The sequence below is a fragment of the Barbus barbus genome (assembly GCF_936440315.1).
Source record: "Barbus barbus genome assembly, chromosome: 19".
Classification (NCBI taxonomy): Eukaryota; Metazoa; Chordata; class Actinopteri; order Cypriniformes; family Cyprinidae; genus Barbus; species Barbus barbus.
Window position 1 is genome coordinate 5,240,769 of NC_136747.1, and position 20,591 is coordinate 5,261,359.

A 20,591-nucleotide genomic window follows, 5' to 3' on the forward strand; every position below is an offset into this window, starting at 1 on the left:
AAGAGTTCAGATGCAAAAGCCTTTAAGTGGCATCTGATATTTTCTTCTAAAATGAAAATTTTTCTCATGTTTTTTAATAACTTTAATTTATTGCCATTAAAGTGAAATTACTGAACATACACATCAGAGTCTAATAAAAATGCTAATTTTAGAAGAAAATAATATTAACTTATTAATAACAGCTGTACAAATGTTGCTCATGTCGGTGTTAGTGAAGATACTTTATGCAATAGCTATTGTTCAAGAATTATTAACATTATTGTGAAGTGTTATTATACGCATACAATCAAAATAAAGACACATCTGACAAGCCAGTTTATGGAAAAAAGAGAATAAGACTGAAAAATATTTTAGGATGTCTTTAGCTCACTAAATCGTTGGTCTTCTTCAAAAAAGAAAATAAATAAATGTGGTTGTGTTAAACATCATCCAGCGTTTGTCTACCATTTTGATGAGTGAGCTGTGAAACTGTCTACAAGAGGCAAAGTTACTAGTTAGTTTTTGGAAACGTGCCATTTCACGTACAACGATCACTTGCTGGTTTGCAGGAGCTAATGCATCTGACAAGCTGGAGGAAGATGCTCTCTGACGCTCTCACCATCATGATGAAGAGCCGCTGAAGCCGAGAGAGCTGTTAACAAACGGCACACTCTGCTGCAAACCATTAGCAGTGATACAGAACATGCTATCAAGCCTGGGTGAGGAATAACTCCTGCTGATGTGAGAGAGAGGAGCTCAGAGGAGGCACTGCTGCTTGACTCCTGTTTAAAAGACACTCGAAATAAATAAAAGAATGCAGATGCTTTTATCTAAAGCGACTTACAAATGAGGACAAGGGAAGCAATCAAAATCAACAAAAAGCTATGCAAGAGCTTTTTGTTAATTGTATAATAAATACAACAGATAGTATAGAGAGTCAAATAAAAATGGAAGAGACGTGTTTTTAGCCGATTCTTGCTAGGATTGAGTTGGGCAGGTCATTCCACCAGCAGGGAACATTTAATGTAAAAGTCTGTGAAAGTGATTTGTGCCTCTTTTGGGATTTCATTATAAAATGTAATTTATTTCTGTGATCAACGCTGAATTTTCAGCATCATTACTCCAGTCTTCAGTGTCACGTGATCCTTCAGAAATCATGAAAATATGCTGATTTGCTGCTCAAGAAACATTTAATAACAGTTGTGTACAAAGCATTATTTCAGCTAAAACGTTTGAACACTAGTAGCCAAAATGTAATCAGGACAATGTGAATAGCCTAATAATGTTATGAACAATTCTGACGGCCACAACTGTGAATTGATGAAAAATGTACCTTTTCATGTTAAAATTCTCAGATTCTGGTGATTTGCTCTTGCTGGGGCTAACGTGCTCCCAAATACAAGGACTGTCAGTCTGGATTATAATGCTTGTCTTCTTTGTGGTCTTACAGTTACATTAATATCTGGGTTTTAATCTATTATTTCTCTTACACCTGGAGTTCAAGTCTTTAAAAGGGTTTCATGTAGGCTACATTTTTCCCCATGTAATTCTACCATTGTTACTAAAGTCCCTTTACTATACAGTAAAAGTGTGCTTTAGTGTTAGTAACCACTGTTATCAAATAAATAATTACATTTAAAACAGTTTTACAGATAGAACATTCATTTATTTTGGTTTTACAGTAGTAGCAACCGTAAGTGACAGCTGTTATGTTAGCAGTGGAGATCACTGTAAAATGTGCAAGGTGGGTTAAAACATGTTCAATGGAGAGGAACAACAATTTTCAGTTTGTGCAGATACAGCATGTAGACTTGCCAACACTGCCCTCTTGGGGTGCTAGAGATGAATTAAGACAGCCACGACACTGTTGACATATTACGGATTAAACATTCAAAATCATAAAATGCGTAACATTTTTTAAACAATTGATGGAAGGGTTGTGTTTCATAGGGACAGAGAGACGTTGACTAATCCTTTTAGTTTGCGGTTTAAGAAATGTATTGTTAAATACAGTGCTTAACTGGTCAAGGTCAACTAGTATAAAAGCACCTGTTAAATTCATTAATGTTAAAGCAAGAAAAGCTTTCATCATAACCACACTATTAAGCTCTCAGGAGTTTTCAGTCAAATCTAAAATTCACCAGGAAGTAGTTTCATATTCTTACAGCAGGGCAATGCTGGACAAATGTGGCACTCTAGCCAGTGACTGCCAACACAATAGTGACACAAAGAGGCAGGGTTTGAAATGATTTATTTAAAAAAACAAAACACGGCATGGTGTGTTAAAACACTTCCATCATGACAACGGTGAAATTGTTAGACAAACAGTCGTGGAACTAAAAGCAAACTCCTCTAACTGAGGTAAGATGAGACTCAGATCACATGATCACGGTGATGATCCTTCAGAGATCGACGCAGAACATGCGGCTCTCAGCTGAACTTGGCTTTGGAGAAGTCCATCTCTGGATGTTGAGCCATGAACCTGCAAACACGCCAAACACATCAGTGAATTCAGAAGAGTAGACTTCAAATACAGCGGGAGGATTCATTAGGATAGTTTACATGTCTGGTTCACTCAGTTTTGTCGATGTGAAGTCAAGGATCTTTTGTTGAGGGAACAACATTTTTCTTGTGGCCAGGAGTTTAACGCGTAAACACACCTGTGTGACCATAACCTGGGATTAGCAGAGACGGATAAAACAGTTCAACTAATAAGTGTCTTTTCATTTAATATTTGTATATAATAGGGATGTGACGATTCAAATCGGTTGAGATGCTAAACAAATGGTGATTCGGTTAGGGGTAGGAGTTTATATGAATGCATGTCTGAGGGGAACTTACTGTCTTTAGAAAAGTTTAGATGGTATTTTTTCTGTTCACCTTGCCTCTGTATAAAGCATGTTAAAGTTCAGAAGTGCAGCGCTCATGTTGCATCTCTGTTTGGATCATGATTAAAACGCAGTGGTTGCCTCTAATTCAAATGGAAAGAGCACAGACAAAGCCTTATTCTGTTTATATGAAGAGATTTCTTTTATTTGTGTTACTTATCTGATTTGGAGCTTGTTTTAAAATTTCTATTTAGTTTACATCTACATTTTGTTATTTAGAAGACGCTTTTATCCAAAGCGATTTATCAAAACCAACAAAAGAGCAATAATACGCAAGTGCTATATTAGTATATTATTATAGTCTTATATTTCAATTTCACAAAGAAACGTGCTACATTTTGCCCAAGAAATAATAAAAGGACACATTTAATTTATAATTTGTCTTAAATCTCAAAACTAACAAAAAAAGTGAATCATGTGAATCGTTACAACCCTAGTATATAATTAATAATATAATAATAATAATATATTAACTGGTTATGGCTATATTTTTGTATTTGTTGTTCTATATGCTTATTTCCCCTCTCAATGTGTGTATCGCTTTACCTAATTAAATGTTCTGTATAATTGCGCTAGTATTATTAATACGCTGCCATATATTTTGCTAATACTGTAAATGCCTGACAAATACGCCAATCAAGTTTTGACTTTATGATTGTATTTCCGCCCGTATGTGACGATAAATGAGCGTGTTGTGTTTACAAGTGAAACTACGTGAATGATTTATTCCTCACTGAAACACTGTAGTATTTATAATAGTCTAATAATTAGTCATATAGAATCAAAGCTTTATTGGCGTATTTACAGCAGGCTATTATTAACAAAACTATTCAGAACGTTAAATAAAGAGATCGAAATGAAGGGAAAAAATCAAATACATAAATATAAAAAATATAACCTATAATAATATACAAATATTACGGAAAAAAGACAGTCGGTTGATGGTGGGTGTGGGATGGATAAAAATATTTTCTTGTAGGCCTATTTTATTTTCTGTACTTTATGTAACATTTATGATAAACTTCATTCGTGTGCAATACAGTCCAGTAGTCTAAGCCTACTGTTAATATAATAATGTCTTGATTCAGAATAAAATATAAATCAATCTCTGATAATCCCAGGTTGCTATGGTCAATGAAGTTTTGTTTACGCATTAAACTCGTGGCCATGACATAACTTGTGGGAACATGATATATCGTGACAAAACCAAACATGTCCCCTCCCGGTCACCAAAGCTGCGTTTATTGATTTATTTGAATAAAAATCTGTCCTATTGTGAAATAATATTACATGTGAATATATAGTAAAATGTAATTTAGTCACATGATCCTTCAGAAATCGTGCTAATATGCTGATTTGCTGCTCAAGAAACGCTCCTGATAATTATCATCAATGCTGAAAAGAATGCTGTACACGCGGTACAGTTGTACTGTACTTTTATTTCACGCGTAGCATGCTCGTAGTTTCTGTGCTTTATTAGTGAAGTGATATAAAGCACGGCGTTCGCACGTGCTTCTGGCAGAACAGGATAGTTCGTTTTTCTGAGGTGAGAGAAATTATTATTTCATAAGTTACGAAAATAACGACAGAATAATGACACTGACATTTAATCTCATCTGACCGCAGATACTGAATCAGCGAGTTTTTCTCAGGCACTCTTTACTTAAACTGCACCTGACAGAAGTGTCAACAGCTTTCATGCACCTGCTTTAAAATAAAAGTCTCGCATCAGAAAAACACTTAGAATTACGTTTTTGTTGTTGATGTCATTTCTTTGGCCTCAGAACGGCTTGGCGTCCCACCAGTTGAGAAACACTGCTTTAATGTGTGCACACTGAATAATAGATATCTACAGTCATGAGGGTCTGCAGGTGTTCTCTAAAGGGCATCATTTCCTGTTTTTCTGGTCGCACCACATGACTGTGTGTTCTTACTTCTTCAGGATGTCCTCTTTCTTCTGCTCTTCAGAGGTGGGCAACCCCATGGACTTCTGCCTCTGATCATACATCATCTTCTCCACCATACTGCGCGTCTCACCGTCCAGATCCGACAGCTGAGCACGTTCAATTTAAAACACGGCACGAGATGCAAGAGTGTCATTAATCAACTTGTCTTGTAATAATCAATTATGAATTAGTCTGCACAAAAATCCATCAAGCTTGAACAAGTTTGAAATCAACTGTTTTGAAAACATTGACTAGGTAATAGCTAGCTCTTACCTTGGAGTTCTCTGGGCAGATTTTCTTGGTGTTGATTTCGGGGTCTGTGGTCACTAACCTGCTCCACCACTCCATTTTGTTTATCTGGAGAAACCGTGCATCATTAGTCATCTGGGCAAATCACAATCTCCATCTAAGCATGTTCTCATCCATACCTTCTCAAAATGGATGGTGACCACTTTGCCATCCTCTATGAGCCAGGAGCTCTCCTCCACCTTCACCTCCTTGTACAGCTGTCCGTCGATCACAGGTGGATGACCCTTCAGCCCCACCTTCAGGGTGCGCCGCTGTATGTCCACCACCACATCCTTCCCCTTCAGACGGAAGTTCACATCGAACGGCACGACCAGCTGCAAGAGGTCACAGATCAGACAGTCCTGATTTTATATTGTGACATTGTTTTCATGACAATTTTTCCTGTTTCCATTAAATAATTTTTTTATACAACAATGTCTTTATGCAAAAAATCTATTTTTGCCTTTTGATTTTGGGTAAAGTATTACCATGTGCACAGCCGCCAATCCCGTGGGTGCTCGAATTCTTCATTAACTTTAACCGATCAAAAAAAAGAAAGAAAGAAAGAACAAAAAAATGAGAGATTTGGGAACCTCTCTGATTGGTGGATCTCACATAGTGTCCCCGAGGGTTGTAATACACAAAAACACCTCTTTAGAGTGGCCAGTTAAGGTCCTTGCACACTGAGTCAAACATTATTGTATGCGTTTTTCATATTTTTCCGTATTCAAATCCAAATGCTTACTACAGAAGGAAAAAAAAAGAATTAATTTTTTTTTTTTAAGGAAGAAAGTTTTGGAGGCAGTGTGTAAACGTGAGGTCGTATTTATTTTTCAACATGCGAAAATTTCAGACCGAAGGCCGTTGCACGATGAGTCCGAAATTTTCGCATGCGTTTTTCCATTTTTTTCGTATTCCTCATCCTTTCCTATCAAAATGCATGCTACACATACGAAAACGCAGAAAATCGAACCTGATCCGAATTTTTTATGACGGACGAAAGTTTCGGAGGCAGTGTGCAAACATGATTGACACAACTTGAGGTCATATTTATTTTTTAACGTGCAAAAGTTTATTTTCTTCCGTTCCAACAATCAGCCAGTAATCTTGAGAAATGCAAGCATCAAATCAGACTTGTTGGCCTTCATTCATTTCATACTTCTGTTATAGAGGGTGGGCACCTACCGGCAGAAACATGCGTGATTTATGTGTATCATTATAAATAGTGATGCACTGAAAATTGTTTGTTAGAAAAATGTTAGGCTACCTTATTAAAAGCATTGCTCTTAACAGACCTGTGTGTTTTGTATCACTAGTGCAGTGTCCGTTCTCGGAGCATGTAAACGAGCCCTGCACGCTTACGGCTCACACTGTTCTGTAGATTATTAAAAGTTTATTAATTCTGAACGTGCCGTGTGTCCATATTGCACGAAAATGCAACACTGCCCTCCCCTGGGTCTGCAGCAACACACCCGTCACGCGTGAAGTCGATCGGATGAACATAGTAAAAATGCAAACAGACAGAAATTCCTGCCGTTTTTAGAAAGAATGCTCAGCTCCCTCCCTCCGAAGCTTCAGATATTCGGTGTTGATTACTACCGAAGCTCAACATTTTTTTGCATATTGCGACACTAGCATCCTTTTTGCTCACACTCCAGGGTCAGACATTAAAGGTGTCATGAACTGAGAAACCAAAATTCCCTTGGTCTTTTGACATATAAGAGGTCTAGGGCTGGTCCGAATACCATTTTTTGAGCTTCGAAGGTTTGGTAGTAATCAACACCAAAAAAAAATCGAAGCTCAAAAAATGGTATTCGGACCAGCCCTAGACCTCTTATATGCCAAAAGACCAAGGGAATTTTGGTTTCTCAGTTCATGACACCTTTAATGTCTGACCCTGGAGTGGGGCATTTTACTGTGAGTAAAAATGATGCTAGAGTCGCAATATGCAAAATTTAGTTGGTTGAAATATCAAGAGACTGGCTTGTTGTCAACATAATTTTATATGAAAAAAAAGTTAAATTACCTAAACATTTCAGTAAAAAAAAATCATGTTGCATTACTAATAATCAACATGGCTGCATAATCCCATGCACAGTCTAAGCGACTGACTCTCTGGAGCATAAAGAAAAAATAAGACTCACGTCAACTTCAGACAGCGTCTGAGTCCAGCGGTAGTTTGAAAGGTCTGCTCCGTTTCCAGCATTGGGCTTTATCTTGTCTTTGTCCTTTTCATCTTCCTCTCCTTCTGATTCCGACTGAGACACACACCAGAGAGCATTAGACATTATCTAGAGCCGCTCAAACACACATAATCAGTTGGCTTTTCACTGGTATATTTAACAATAATGAAATACACCCCACTTACCCCTTTTTTGTCTTTTTCTGAAGTATCTGTTTTCTCAGGTACTTCTGCATTTTTCTTTTCTTCTTTTGTCTGAGAAATAGTGAAAGTTACAAATAAATCACATTTGATGCTTGCATGATTTTAAAGGGACAGTTTACCAAAAAATTTAATTGTGTCACCGTTGCCAAACCCTCATGTCGTTCCAAACCCAGTAGACTAAGGTTTCATTAAAAATATCTTAATTTGTGTTTGGAAAGACATGAGGGTTGAGTAAATGATTCATTTTTGGGTGAACGATGCCTTTGAGTTGTAATAGTATTTGGTTTGTGCATATTTGGTTTTATAAGGTAATACATAAACAGGGAAGAAATCGATTTTATGAATGTTGATGGCATAAATATGCTCTCACTTGATTTAATTGTGCCTGGAGTCTCTCGGCCTCCTCATCTGTGAGTTCTTTGATTCTGGGCTCCTCGGTGTCCTGCTTCCTCTTTTTCTCCTCTTCCTTCAGTTTAGCAGCTCGGTCAGCCTTCTCCTTCTTCTCCTTCTCTTGTCTGGACTGTTTCTCTTCCTGGACTTTGAGGGCGAGCTGATTGTGATGAGCAAACACCTCTTTAACCAGCTATAGGACAAAAAAAGGGAACACAGATCAATCGATTAGTGCTCAATGTGTGCTGAATTTAAATAAAAATAACTCAATGTCAAACTACAGAGTTAAATGGTCAACTGTTATGCATCTTTTGACTTGTATGGAGCTTAATAGCCTGAATCACAATTGATTATGATTCTGTGGAAAAGAGCTAATTTTATAACATACAGGCTTATATATACACTGATTATGATTCAACAGTTTGTGGTTTGCAAGATTAAAAAAATATTTTTGTATATAATAGTCTTATGTTCACCAAAGCTTAATTTATTCATATTTTGAAATAATATTACAATACAATTAGTTTTCTACGATAATATATTTTAAATGTAATTGATTCAAAGCTGAATTTAAGCATCATTTCTCCAGTCTTCAGAGTCACATGATCTTCAGAAATCAGTCTAATATGATGATTTGCTGCTCAAGAAACATTTCTGATTATTATAAATGTTGAAAACAGTTGTGCTGCTTTACATTTTTGTGGAAACAGTTTTTTTTTTTTCAGGATTCTTTGATGAAATAGAAAGTGTACATTTATTTGAAATAAAAACTTTTGTAACATTGTCTTTACTGTCACTTTTGATCAATGTAATGTGTCCTCACTGAATATTTAATTTTTATTCAAAGAAATATATCTTATTGGCAGAATATTTGAATTGTTGGGTGAACTATTTCTCTAAGATAATATATATATATATAGAATAATTCTCAAATATTTCTGAAATGTACAGAAAGGGGACATGACTTTCATGAAATTCAATCAAAATCCAAACCTTCTCTGGGCCTCCAGGCTCTCCTCCTGTGAAGAAATCTGTTTTCCTTCTTAGAAAACTGAAGAATGTGTTCACCAGCTGTTAATAATAATAATAATAATGAAGAAACAATGAATCATAACTTCTCACTGGAATTGCCTATTATTATTAGTTGGATCTTTAATCATTAGACATAAAGCAAAATACATGTAACGTTAAGGTTACACAGGCTAAACCCCAGTGAGCCAAGTCAACACTAATAAACAGTCCAGTCCTCTTTTACTAATAACATGTGTTTATATATGATAGCTAGTCACCATGCATCAGTTAGCTTGGCTGCTAGCATGTGTTGCCATGTTACCTCCTGCACTCCTCCTTCATGCTGCTGCGCCATGGCCAGCAACATCCCATCGTATTTCTCCTCTTCATCACCCATTTTCACTATTTACTTCAGATAACAGATGATTAAAAATATAATCTGCTGCGTGAAGCTAACAGTCACGCTATCACCGGTGTAGCGCCTAGTCTAGCCCTAGATACAAGGACCGCCCATGCTTTCGGGAGAACCAATCAGATCGCACACATTTGAAGAACAAACGGACGAACCAATCAACTGGCGGCTTTGTGAAGCTGTGAGGCGGGTCTTAGCGGACAGACGAGCTTCTAGAGCAGAACTTTCTAGAGACCCCTGACAGACAGAGTGAACTATATATATATATATATATATATATATATATATATATATATATATATATATATATATATATATATATATATATAAATACACACACGATTGTATATTATTGTATATATATATATATTTATAGTTAGTGCGGTCAAGCGATTAAACGCGATTAATCACACCCAAAATAAGTTTTTGTTTACAAAACATATGTGTGTTCTGCATATTTATTATATATATTTTCTTTAATATATACAAGCATGTGTATGTATTTATATATACATAATACATATACACAGTACACATTTATGTGAACAAAAACTTTTATTTTGGATGCGATTAATCGCGGTTAATCGTCTGACAGCATTACTTTAAATGTATACTGCATGTAAACATTTGAAAAAATATATACATGCATGTGTATTTATATTTATATGATATTATTTATATTGTCAACAAAAACTTTTATTTTAGATGTGATGAATTATGATGAGAATTAATTATTTAGTTCCTGAGAAAGTTATTTTTCAGTTTTCGTCCCATTATTCCTTTATTAGATTGTCAGTTACATTTAATTTGTATATGGATTAAATAGTATATATAAGATTTAATTAACAACGTAGTCATGATGTTGATGATTATTTACTACATGGTTTTAGATGGTCTAACCATGAAATTGCATAATGATGTGTGAATATTAATAATAATAATAATGTGTGTGTGTGTGTGTGCATTTTTGTGACAAATGAGGACATAAATTTGCATAATGACCCAGGTATGACACAGGTATTACAAGGTGAAGGGGACTTTTCAGGACATTTCCCCATGTCCCCACTTTTCAAAACACTTATAAATCATACAGAGTGAGGTGTTTTTTGGGGGAAAGTTTAGGTGTAGGGCAATAGCACATACAGTTTGTACAGTATAAAAAGCATTACGCCTATGGGATGTCCCCACTTTTCACAAAAACAAACATGTGTGTGTGTGTGTGTGTGTATTGTGCTAGTTAGCTGTATTTTTTAGCTATTTTTTAATCTAATCAAAATAACCGAACTGCAGTTTGATTGAGATTAATTGGAATGCACAATGAAAAAGCATGGTTTTTGAGTTTTTGCAAATTAATTCTTCATAAACACGCACACACACACACACACGCACTTTATATATTTTACATGTAAACTGCAACTTCATTACCAATATTACAAATTACATGACATACAAGTTTCAATATGACATCATTTTAGTTTATATTAATGTAAGTAATTTATAGGCTAAATGAACATTAAGTACAAAGAGTGGTGTTTTTACAACCTGCAAGTAACTTTTGTGCATGCATGAGTTAATCAAATAGATTAGACAAAATAACAATGAGCAATGTAACGTATACAGCATTTATTCATGTTAATGTTATTTAATACAAATACAATGGCTCAACGTACATTCATATAAGTTCAGTGAATGAGGAAATGTGATGTTATAATCCTCTCCGTCTGTAGACATAATAATGTTGCTAAGTTTATTTTTAAACGTGCAGGTGAAGGTTCAGATGATATATGCACTCACTGCTCTCTCGTTTAGCTGCAGTATGTAACTGTGGCCCTCAAGCGGTTAAAATACACTGCACAAATCTCGCGGAAGAACATTGTTTTTTGTGTGGTTTTTTTGGTCGTGCTTCGGTTCTGCTTGCGGTGGATGAATGCGGTTCGAGGAACTGATGTACACATAAGTCTCATAACAGCAGATACAAAACTAGATTCAAAATGAAGCAACACTCTGTTTACAGTGTCCATATTCATAATGTGATGAACTACACCTCTGCTGTATATAATCTGTTATAAACATGTCATGTGCAAGTGCGCTTTCTGTATTCTGGTTTTCTTCACGTTATATAGTGTTTGAGATGTGGAAGTGATAATGATGACAGTGTTGTGTATAATTCTGTGTTGTGTCAGATGCTGCTGGACTGAGGAGCTCAGCAGTGATGGCAGGACTGCAGGAGGAGGCACAGAGAGCTCTCCCATCCTCACCCCACAGATCACCGCACATTCACAGATATGCTGTTTATGGCCAGCGCTCTACAGATGGAGGGCCAAAGCCTGGCGACAGAGCTGTTTTTCAGACCCATCGCCGGCCAGATGGATCTCCACAAACTCCTCCATGAGATGATTGTCAAACAATGAACTGCTGCAGGAATGAGTCCTAAAACCTGTGAATGAGTTCATATTTTGAGCTTTCGGTTCCAACCTTTCAAAGTCAATATGTTTTTAAAAGTCAGTTTTTTTTTTTTTTGAACCAGGATGTGTATTTATGTTGTAAGCTTTACAATATATATTATTGCATCACCATATGTGTTACATTCCAAGCTTTCCACATTTGTTACCAAATATTGATATGAAAAGAAAAACTAAAAACAAAACATGAAACTAGAATAAAAAATAAAATACAGCAGAACAGTAAACAGAGAACTAATCGGCAAACTGTTGTCCTATACATCTTAAATCCAAAACCTCCACAGAGGAAAGAGTGAGGGTAATAATGATAGTAATAATACATCTCTATACCTTTATACACCAATACTGCCTTATAATGTTAAATTCAAGTAGTTAATCAAAGGGATCCACCTTTTTTTGAATAGAGTAGTATTTAAATTAAGCATAGCTGTAATTTTTTCCATTGTATACACCTCTACAATTTTTTCTTTCCATTTATTAACAGTAGGCGGCAGCGGTTTATACCAGGATATGGTTATCATCTTCTTCGCCACTAATACAAGTACTCTTAGAAGATAATTTTTTTCTTCATTCAAAATATTTGGAGGGAGCACTCCGAAGATAAAGATCAGCGGATCCCATATTATATGAGTCTGCAAAATGTTAGACAGTTCCTCCCGGATTTCCTCCCAGTATAATTTCAATTTAGGGCAATCCCAAAAAATATGTGTGTGGTCCCCAATTTGTCCACATCCCCTCCAACATAAATTTGTTTTATTCTTATCAAATTTCGAAATAATAAAAGGAGTTTTGAAAAATCTAATGGTCACTTTCCAATTAAATTCTTTCCATAATGGACCTCTGGTTAACTTATGTCCATCTTCGCATATTTGTTTCCAGGTGTTATCTTCAATAATTGTATTCATCTCCAGTTCCCACTTCTCCTTTACTTCAAGAGTACTCCCCGACATAAATGGCTGCAGACCCTTGTACAACTGTGACACTATTTTGTCACATTTTGACTTCTTGCTTGCATTAATAAAGAAAGCTTCTAGCTCAGTAGGTCGCCTTTTAAGAAGAGACCATTCTTTATGCGACATTAAATAACTTCTTAACTGTAAGAATTTGTAAAAGTCTTTTGAAACTAACCCATATTTGTCTTGTAACTGTGTATATAAAAACTCCCCTTCAAACATATCATCTATAAAAATTAGATCTTTAGTTTCCCATTCTTTAAATCCTCGATCTAATTTCCCTGGTAAAAAGTCTTATATTTCTGTAATCTTCATTGCTCTGGAAATAGATTGGGGGGCGTTTATCTTTTTTCTTATCCCACGCATTACCCTATGGGTGCACCTCATCCAGATATTACAAATTTTCTGCTTATTCCAAGTTTGTTTAGAACAAAATAACAATGCCTGAAGCGACACCCCATTGCATGAACTTTGCTCCAATGACAACCATGTTATTTCTTTATTATTTCTTAACCACTCAACTGCCCTATTTAATTGTGCTGCCCAGTAATACAATTTCAAATTTGGGAGGTTAAGACCTCCATGTGCTTTACCGCTAGTCAACTGTGAGAATTTTATTCTGGGCTTTTTCCGTTGCCAAATAAAAGCTGATATCATCCTTTGTATTTTTTTGAAAGTGGCCGTTGGAATCCAAATAGGGAGAGACAGAAATAAATATAACAATCTGGGAAGAATATTCATTCTGACTGTTTCAATCCTCCCAAAAAAGGAGAGTGGCAGAATTTCCCATTTTTCCAAATCTAATTGAATCTGATCAACCAGTTTTCCATAATTAGCCTTATACAACTGAGAGGTGTCCAGAGTAATTATGATGCCCAGGTATCGAAATCCCTGGGTTGGCCAATTAAATTTGACCATCTCGTTTAATTCAGCTGGCCAGTTTCCTTTCATCATCATGGCTTCTGACTTTGATTCGTTAACTTTATACCCAGAGACTTCACTGAAATTTTTTAGACATTTTAAGAGCTCCGGTATAGAGGATTTAGGTTCCCTAATGTATAATATAACATCGTCCGCATATAGCGATAGCTTGTGTGTTTTCACTTTATCTGAAATACCCAAGATCAACGGATTACTCCGAATTAGCTCAGCTAACGGTTCAATACTAATTGCGAATAAAAGAGGTGACCATGGACAACCCTGGCGAGTTCCTCTTTTTAACTGAAATCTGTCCGAGATATGACCATTAACACGTACGCTAGAGGTGGGGTTAGTATACAGTATTTCAAACCAATCAATACATTTTTTATCAAAACCCATCTCCTTCAGGACATGCTGCAAAAACACCCAGTCCACCCGATCAAATGTCTTCTCAGCATCAAGGCTAAGGAGCATTGATGGGTGGGACTTTGTTTGAGCTAATGTCATTATGTTTAGAGTACGCCTTATGTTATTTATTCCATGACGTCCAGGAATAAATCCAGTTTGATCCGCACTAATTAATTTATTAATAACCACCTGAAGCCGTCTTGCCAATATTGCACTTAATATCTTAACGTCGTTGCACAATAAACTTATTGGCCTATAAGAGGCACACTGCGTGGGATCTTTCCCCTCTTTATATATCACAGAGATAATTGCCTCAGCCCATGTTTTTGGAGGGTCTCTCTCTATTAAAGTATGATTAAACACTCTTTCCAAAAGAGGAATGATTTCTGCTTGAAAACATTTATAGAATTCTCCAGGGAACCCATCCACACCGGGTGATTTATTATTTTTAAGTTTTTTAATAATATATTTTATTTCGTCCTGAGTTATAGGCTCCACTAATACTTTAGCATAATTTTCCTCCAATTTGGAAAGATTAACTTGTTGAAGGAACTTTTTTATTCTTTCTGATTTATTAGGCACGGCTGGGGAGTCATATAATTGTTCATAGTATTTAGAAAAAGCATTGGCTATTTCTTTAGGATGGGACACCACATTCTTAGAATAGGGACACATAATGTTTTGAACTATTCGACTGGCTTGTGATTTTTTTAATTGGAAAGCTAATAATCTACTGGCTTTGTTGCCTTGTTCATAATATTTTTGATTACTAAATCGTAATGCACCTTCAGCTTTGTATGTTAGTAAATCATTTAACTCATTTTTACTTTTATTCAGCTGTATCAACACTTTATTATCATTTGTCTTTTTATGGTCTGTATCTAACTTCCTAATCCGATCTTCTAAATTTTTTTGTTTTTTCTCTCGTTCTTTTTTTATTTTGGAGGACAGTGCTATGATTTTGCCCCTTAACACCGCCTTTGCAGTGTCCCATAATGTAGAAGGGGAAATTTCATCTATATCATTTAACTCTAAATAATCCTTCAGCTCGTCCTTTATACTTCAAACAGGCTCAGAATTATTTAAAAGCGATACATTCAATCTCCACAATTCAAAGGGTTTATTTTGGTCTACGTTTATAGACATTACAACCGCACCATGATCTGAAAGAGTTTGAGGCTCAATATGACATTCTACCACTCTGTGGGCTTCTTGTTTAGGTATACAGAAAAAATCTATTCTCGAGTGGCTCTTGTGGGCTTTCGAAAAATGAGTATAATCTCTTTCTTTTGGATTTTTAAAGCGCCATATATCAATAAGGCCAAACTCCTCCAGGAAGCTACACAGTACCTTAGATTTTAAGGTTTGATGCTTTTGATCCACTGGGAATTTATCTGTGTAACGATTTATTACACAATTAAAATCCCCTCCCAATATAATTATGCCTTTTGAATTTGCTGCCAAAAGTTGAGCTACCACTTTGAAAAAACCTGGATCCACTTCATTAGGTGCATAAATATTCATAAGTGTAACCGTGACCTCTCCTATGGAACCTATCACCATCACCCATCGACCTTTTTTGTCCTCCAGTACTTTTTCTGGGACCAAACACAATGATTTATGACAGAGTATAGCTACTCCTCTCTTTTTATAATTTTCATAAGAAGCACAAAACACCTGTCCCACCCACTCCCGTTTCAACTTGGCATGTTCTAGTTGATTGAGGTGTGTCTCCTGCAGAAACCCCAAAGAGCAATTCAACCGTTTTAACTGTGCCAATATTTTTTTCCTCTTTATGGGGTGATTCAAGCCATTTATATTGTAACTAACAATTTTCAAATTATTCATACTGTATTATATTTAAGATCCTTTTCCCTCCTCTTTCCAACCTTTGTACCTTTTGCAACTAACAAAGTGAACAAGTTTGCCGATAAACAAAGAACAAAAAACATTCCTGAACCAAACAGTGTTTGCACTGAACTTCCAACAATACAGTGGGTCGTCCCTTAAGCACCGATAGGTGATCCATACTTTATGTAGAACCCACTCCCGCTGTAAAATGGGCAGGGAGACATAGCTCCCTGGATAGAGCACACAAACTGTGTGAGCAGCAGTCCACCTGAAAGTGTGGCCGAATCTCTGCTGCATTATACGCCCAGTCTAACTTAATAAAAGAGAAGATTAAATGCTTCTCTGCATTCCCATGCCCCAATTTTTTTTTTTTTTTTTTTTTTAGTACACGTTATTCAGCCTGTAGTTTCTGCATTTTGATTAACATTTACTCCACTTGTCAAAAATCAGTCAAGTTACCAAACAAAAAGTGGGAGGTTATTAAATCCGACCTTTATACTCATGTCCCATCCTTTTAGTGCTGGTCCACACTCTTCATAATGTCTCTGATCTCTCCCGGGGACAATGACAGTCCGAGCTTCCTCTGATTACCTTGTGTTGACCATCTGTCACGAAGCAATTCTCTCTCCAATTCGTCCCGATCATCCACTTCCACCGTTAGTCCTAGTTCTCTCAGCGTTGATTGCGCTTCCCCGAGTGAAGGGAAGGTCTCAACACCTGTGTCCAGGAAAACCTTTAGTTGAGCTGGGTACGGTGCTTGCGCTTTGATGTTACGCTCTCTGAGTTTTTTTATCACTTCACGCACTTGCTTTCTTTTTCTTACAACTTCTGGGGAATAATCTTGGTCGAAATATACTTTTTTCCCTTGAAACTCAATGTCTCTTTGTTTCCACGCCTGCTGTAGCACCACTTGTTTCACATTATAGTCCAGAAAGCGAACTATTATCGATCTCGGCGGCGCCGATGGCTTCGGTTTCGGTGTCGTAGCTCGGTGGGCTCTCTCCAGAGAGATGATCATATCCTCTTGTAGCTTTAGTGCCGTTTTAAAAAAGCCTGTGATAAACGGTATCATTGCTTTGCCCTCTGCGTTTTCTGGTATCCCGAATACTCTGATGTTGTTTCTACGAAGCCTATTTTCCAGGTCATCCTGTCTTGCCGCTAGCTTAGCATCTCTGCTCAGCAAATAGGCTAGCGCTCTTTCTTGCCGTGTTCCTCTGTCTTCTGTGTTACTCACTCGGCTTTCGACTGTGGTCATCCTCTCCTCCAACTGGCTGATTTGTTGCTTTATTTCTGTCATTGAGGCCTCCAGTCGTGTCTGAGACTCTATAATGCCTCTTTGTGCATCTCCAGATTCTTGTCGAAACTGTGACTCTGATAGTGATGAGAAGCAGGATGACGAGAATTACTATTGGCTAAGGGTACAAGACACCCAAGAGAACAACCAAAGACAAAGACAGTGGACAGAGACCCTGAGAGCACAACCTATAGGAAACAAGAAACGTACCTGTGATACTCTGCAACGACGATCCTGTGAACAACCTGAAAGAGAAAGACCAATAAAACAGACAGAGATTTGCGAGAACAACCTACAGAAATAAGAGACTTACCTGTGAAAGACAAGTGACATGGGCACGATCTGAAGAAGATGAGGAACAGGTTGAGGGAGAATGTAGTCAGATAGATGAAGGTGATATACCTAAGCAAGAAGTTCTCAAAATACCTACCTTGAGTTCAGATGAAATTGACCAAACAAGCCGAAGATCCACACGTGACAGAAGACCCAAACCTAGGTTAACTTATGAAACACTAGGTCAGCCAGCAATTCAGTCATATCCGACAGTAAACAGTTTAGAGACTTACGAGATAAATCAGACACCATATTGGGGGTTATCATCTTACCACATTACACCTTACGTTAGTACACCTTATTCTATCCTTACACCACAAGTAACATTTCCATTTTGGGTACCTCCTACGACAATCGGGTACTAGAAAAGTAAAGATAAAAGAGGTGTTATGATGAAAGAATATGTTGGCGGGAGCCATCTTTTCTTTGTTGGGGAGTGTGTGATACACCATTGTGTATTCACAATTGGAATGTTTTGTTATAAAAATTAATTTATTTATTAATGTATTTATTTATTTATGTGAAGAGTTTATTGTGCACATAGTCATCTATCAATTATCACCACTTAAGACTGAGTTTGAATCAATACAGTTTTAGCCACCAGAGAAAGCACGCACTGTGGGTTACCATGGTGATGCGGGTTGTGTTTACTTCAGACGCTACCAAGCTGTGCCTGCGGAAAGACACTGAAGTTTGCTTGTGTTTTTGTTTCTCCTGATAATTCAGGTACTTTTAATCTACTTGCGTGTTCCGGTTGCGTGTTATACGGTATTCTGCCTTTGTTTTACTGTCCATTAAAGTCTACCGCATTTAATTTACGGTGTGACTTGTGTACTTTTATACATCTGTCGACCGTTTCAGTAGACAAATAAATTAGATTGCGATGTAACAAACTGCTCCATATAACAAAGCACTGTAAGCAAGCAACGACTAGATAACTTGGCAACAATAAATAATAGTAAATAATCTTTAAAGGTTTGTTTTTTTCTTTTTATAATGCAGATTATTCACTCAGTGCCAGCTGTCAGTTTGGGGCTGCACACTTCTGTACATGAGGACTCAAATGCCGTGACTACGGTGGCCGAGAGAGCTCAACGCGCTGCAACTTCAGAAAACACATGCAAATAGAAAAAGCACCAGCAAATCAAGAAAACATCTTCATCAATTTGACAGCAGGTGGTTCAAATGCTCACAATGCAAACAAATAAAGAAACACACTGCAAATGCTCACAACACAACCAAATAAAGTGTTGTGAGCATTTGCAGCGCATGTGTTATCAAATTGATGAAGTTGTTTTCTTAATTTGCAGGTGTTTTTTTCTATTTGCAGCGCGTTGAGCTCTCTTGGCCACCATACGTGACAGCGTATCACGCATAAAATCAATAACTGTTCGCAATTAAATCCTTTTCCTTCTTATTATTGTAAGTCAATACAATCCATTGCAATGAACGTCATCGGAGATGTTTAATTCACAATCATTCGGAGCATTATCCCGGCTTGCTGGCGTTCACATCAATCCACTAGTTGTTCTTATAGGTTATTTTAATTCAGTTCGATGTAAAAACAATTGGCTAAGCATGTCCTGTAACCTTTAATGTTAGCGAACATTGCAAATAAATTGGTTATAAAACGGTATCCACTCACGTTTGACTTTTTGTCAGGTTGTTACAGTCAGAAAAAAAACATTGAATCACTTTACTAGATGTTATAGCCTAGCCAATGATCACTCGATTTTACACAGATGTTACTATAATGATTGTGTAAATGTTGATCAGCACCCTATATAATGTGGAAGTTAGTGCCTTTTGCATGGCATGACATCTCACTTTTTGCAGACAGTGCAAAAGCAGAGTACGGTATTAATCTAGAGGTGAAAATCAAGTTTGAGATAATTTTCATTAAAACATCTAATTGCCAGATTTCCAGTGTCCTACGTATAATTATTTTTTTCTGTACAAATAAAATTTTTTAAAGCCAGTTTTCTAAGTTTCACACTCTGGAGCAGAGCGTCAATCCATCTGTCACTCAAGTGGCCACGCCCTTAATTATGCAGAACTTTAAGGCTTAATATAATTTAAAAGGATGAGTTATAAAAAAAAAAATCACCCCCTTCACAGTTGTCATTGTAGTATATGCGGCATATAGGCTGCATATAGGTAATTAATACTTGCAGTCTGAGTTACTTTACTTTTTTTTTTAATAACCTATAGTATAGACAGAGTTCACAGCGGGGGCATGGGAGCAGATATACTTTGACTTTGAGGTAGGGCTGGGCGATAAAACTATAATTATATCCTCGATAAAATAAGCTCAATAAATACTCAATTTAATGTTTATGCGGCAAAAGCGGAACAAAACAGCGCTACTCATTTGAACCGCACTACACGGACCATATCCGCTCGGTTCAAACAGCGGCGCAGCGCAGAGCGAGCTGACTAGAGCAGATGTGTTTACTCGCCGATCACACAACCACTAAACAGCGCTGTGAGATCCAGTGAGATGCGCTGGAATTCAGCGAAGAACACAAATGACTGGTATAAACTAGTATAAGTCGATATCAGTCAACTGATATAAACTAGTTTAAATCCAGATAAAACAGCGCTGACAAACAGCAGAAAAACACTGTGTGCAACGATACAGTCAGAAGGCTTTTCAATCTACAAATCGCCATCGTTTACCATGGATTTACTGTAGTAACACTAACTGCACCATGGTATTGTGGCAGAAATGTGGGGTATTTATATCAAATGAATTATATTAATGTACATGTATTAAATGTATTAAAGGAGTAATGTAATGGAATTAATAAAACTCAAACAGTCAGAAAAATGAAATTTAACAAAATAAAAAAGGAGGTTGTTGCAATTTTTACAGATTTTGAATCTTGAATCTGTAAAAATGTTACTGAATCAGATGTTACTAATTTTGATAATGAACATAAATCTACATCTGCATCCTAACTCAAACTACTACTGTCAACTCAATGTCAAATGTGCATTTCTAAGAGACAAAAAAATAATATTATATATATATAAATATATATATTTATATATATATGGGCGTGTATA

General features: G+C 36.6%; 1 protein-coding gene across 1 annotated transcript; it reads right to left on the minus strand.

The window, feature by feature from the left end:
- Positions 1-2,213: 2,213 nt before the first annotated feature.
- On the minus strand, positions 2,214-9,398 carry LOC306885113 (nuclear migration protein nudC-like). The gene is made up of 9 exons (XM_079441456.1): positions 9,211-9,398; positions 8,871-8,948; positions 7,858-8,070; positions 7,470-7,538; positions 7,246-7,359; positions 5,242-5,436; positions 5,087-5,170; positions 4,802-4,920; positions 2,214-2,461 (listed from the first exon to the last, which is right to left on the minus strand). Exons 1-9 carry the CDS (start codon positions 9,283-9,285, stop codon positions 2,410-2,412), a joined length of 999 nt encoding a protein of 332 aa, XP_079297582.1. The 5' UTR covers positions 9,286-9,398; the 3' UTR covers positions 2,214-2,409.
- Between the last annotated feature and the right edge of the window lie 11,193 nt (positions 9,399-20,591).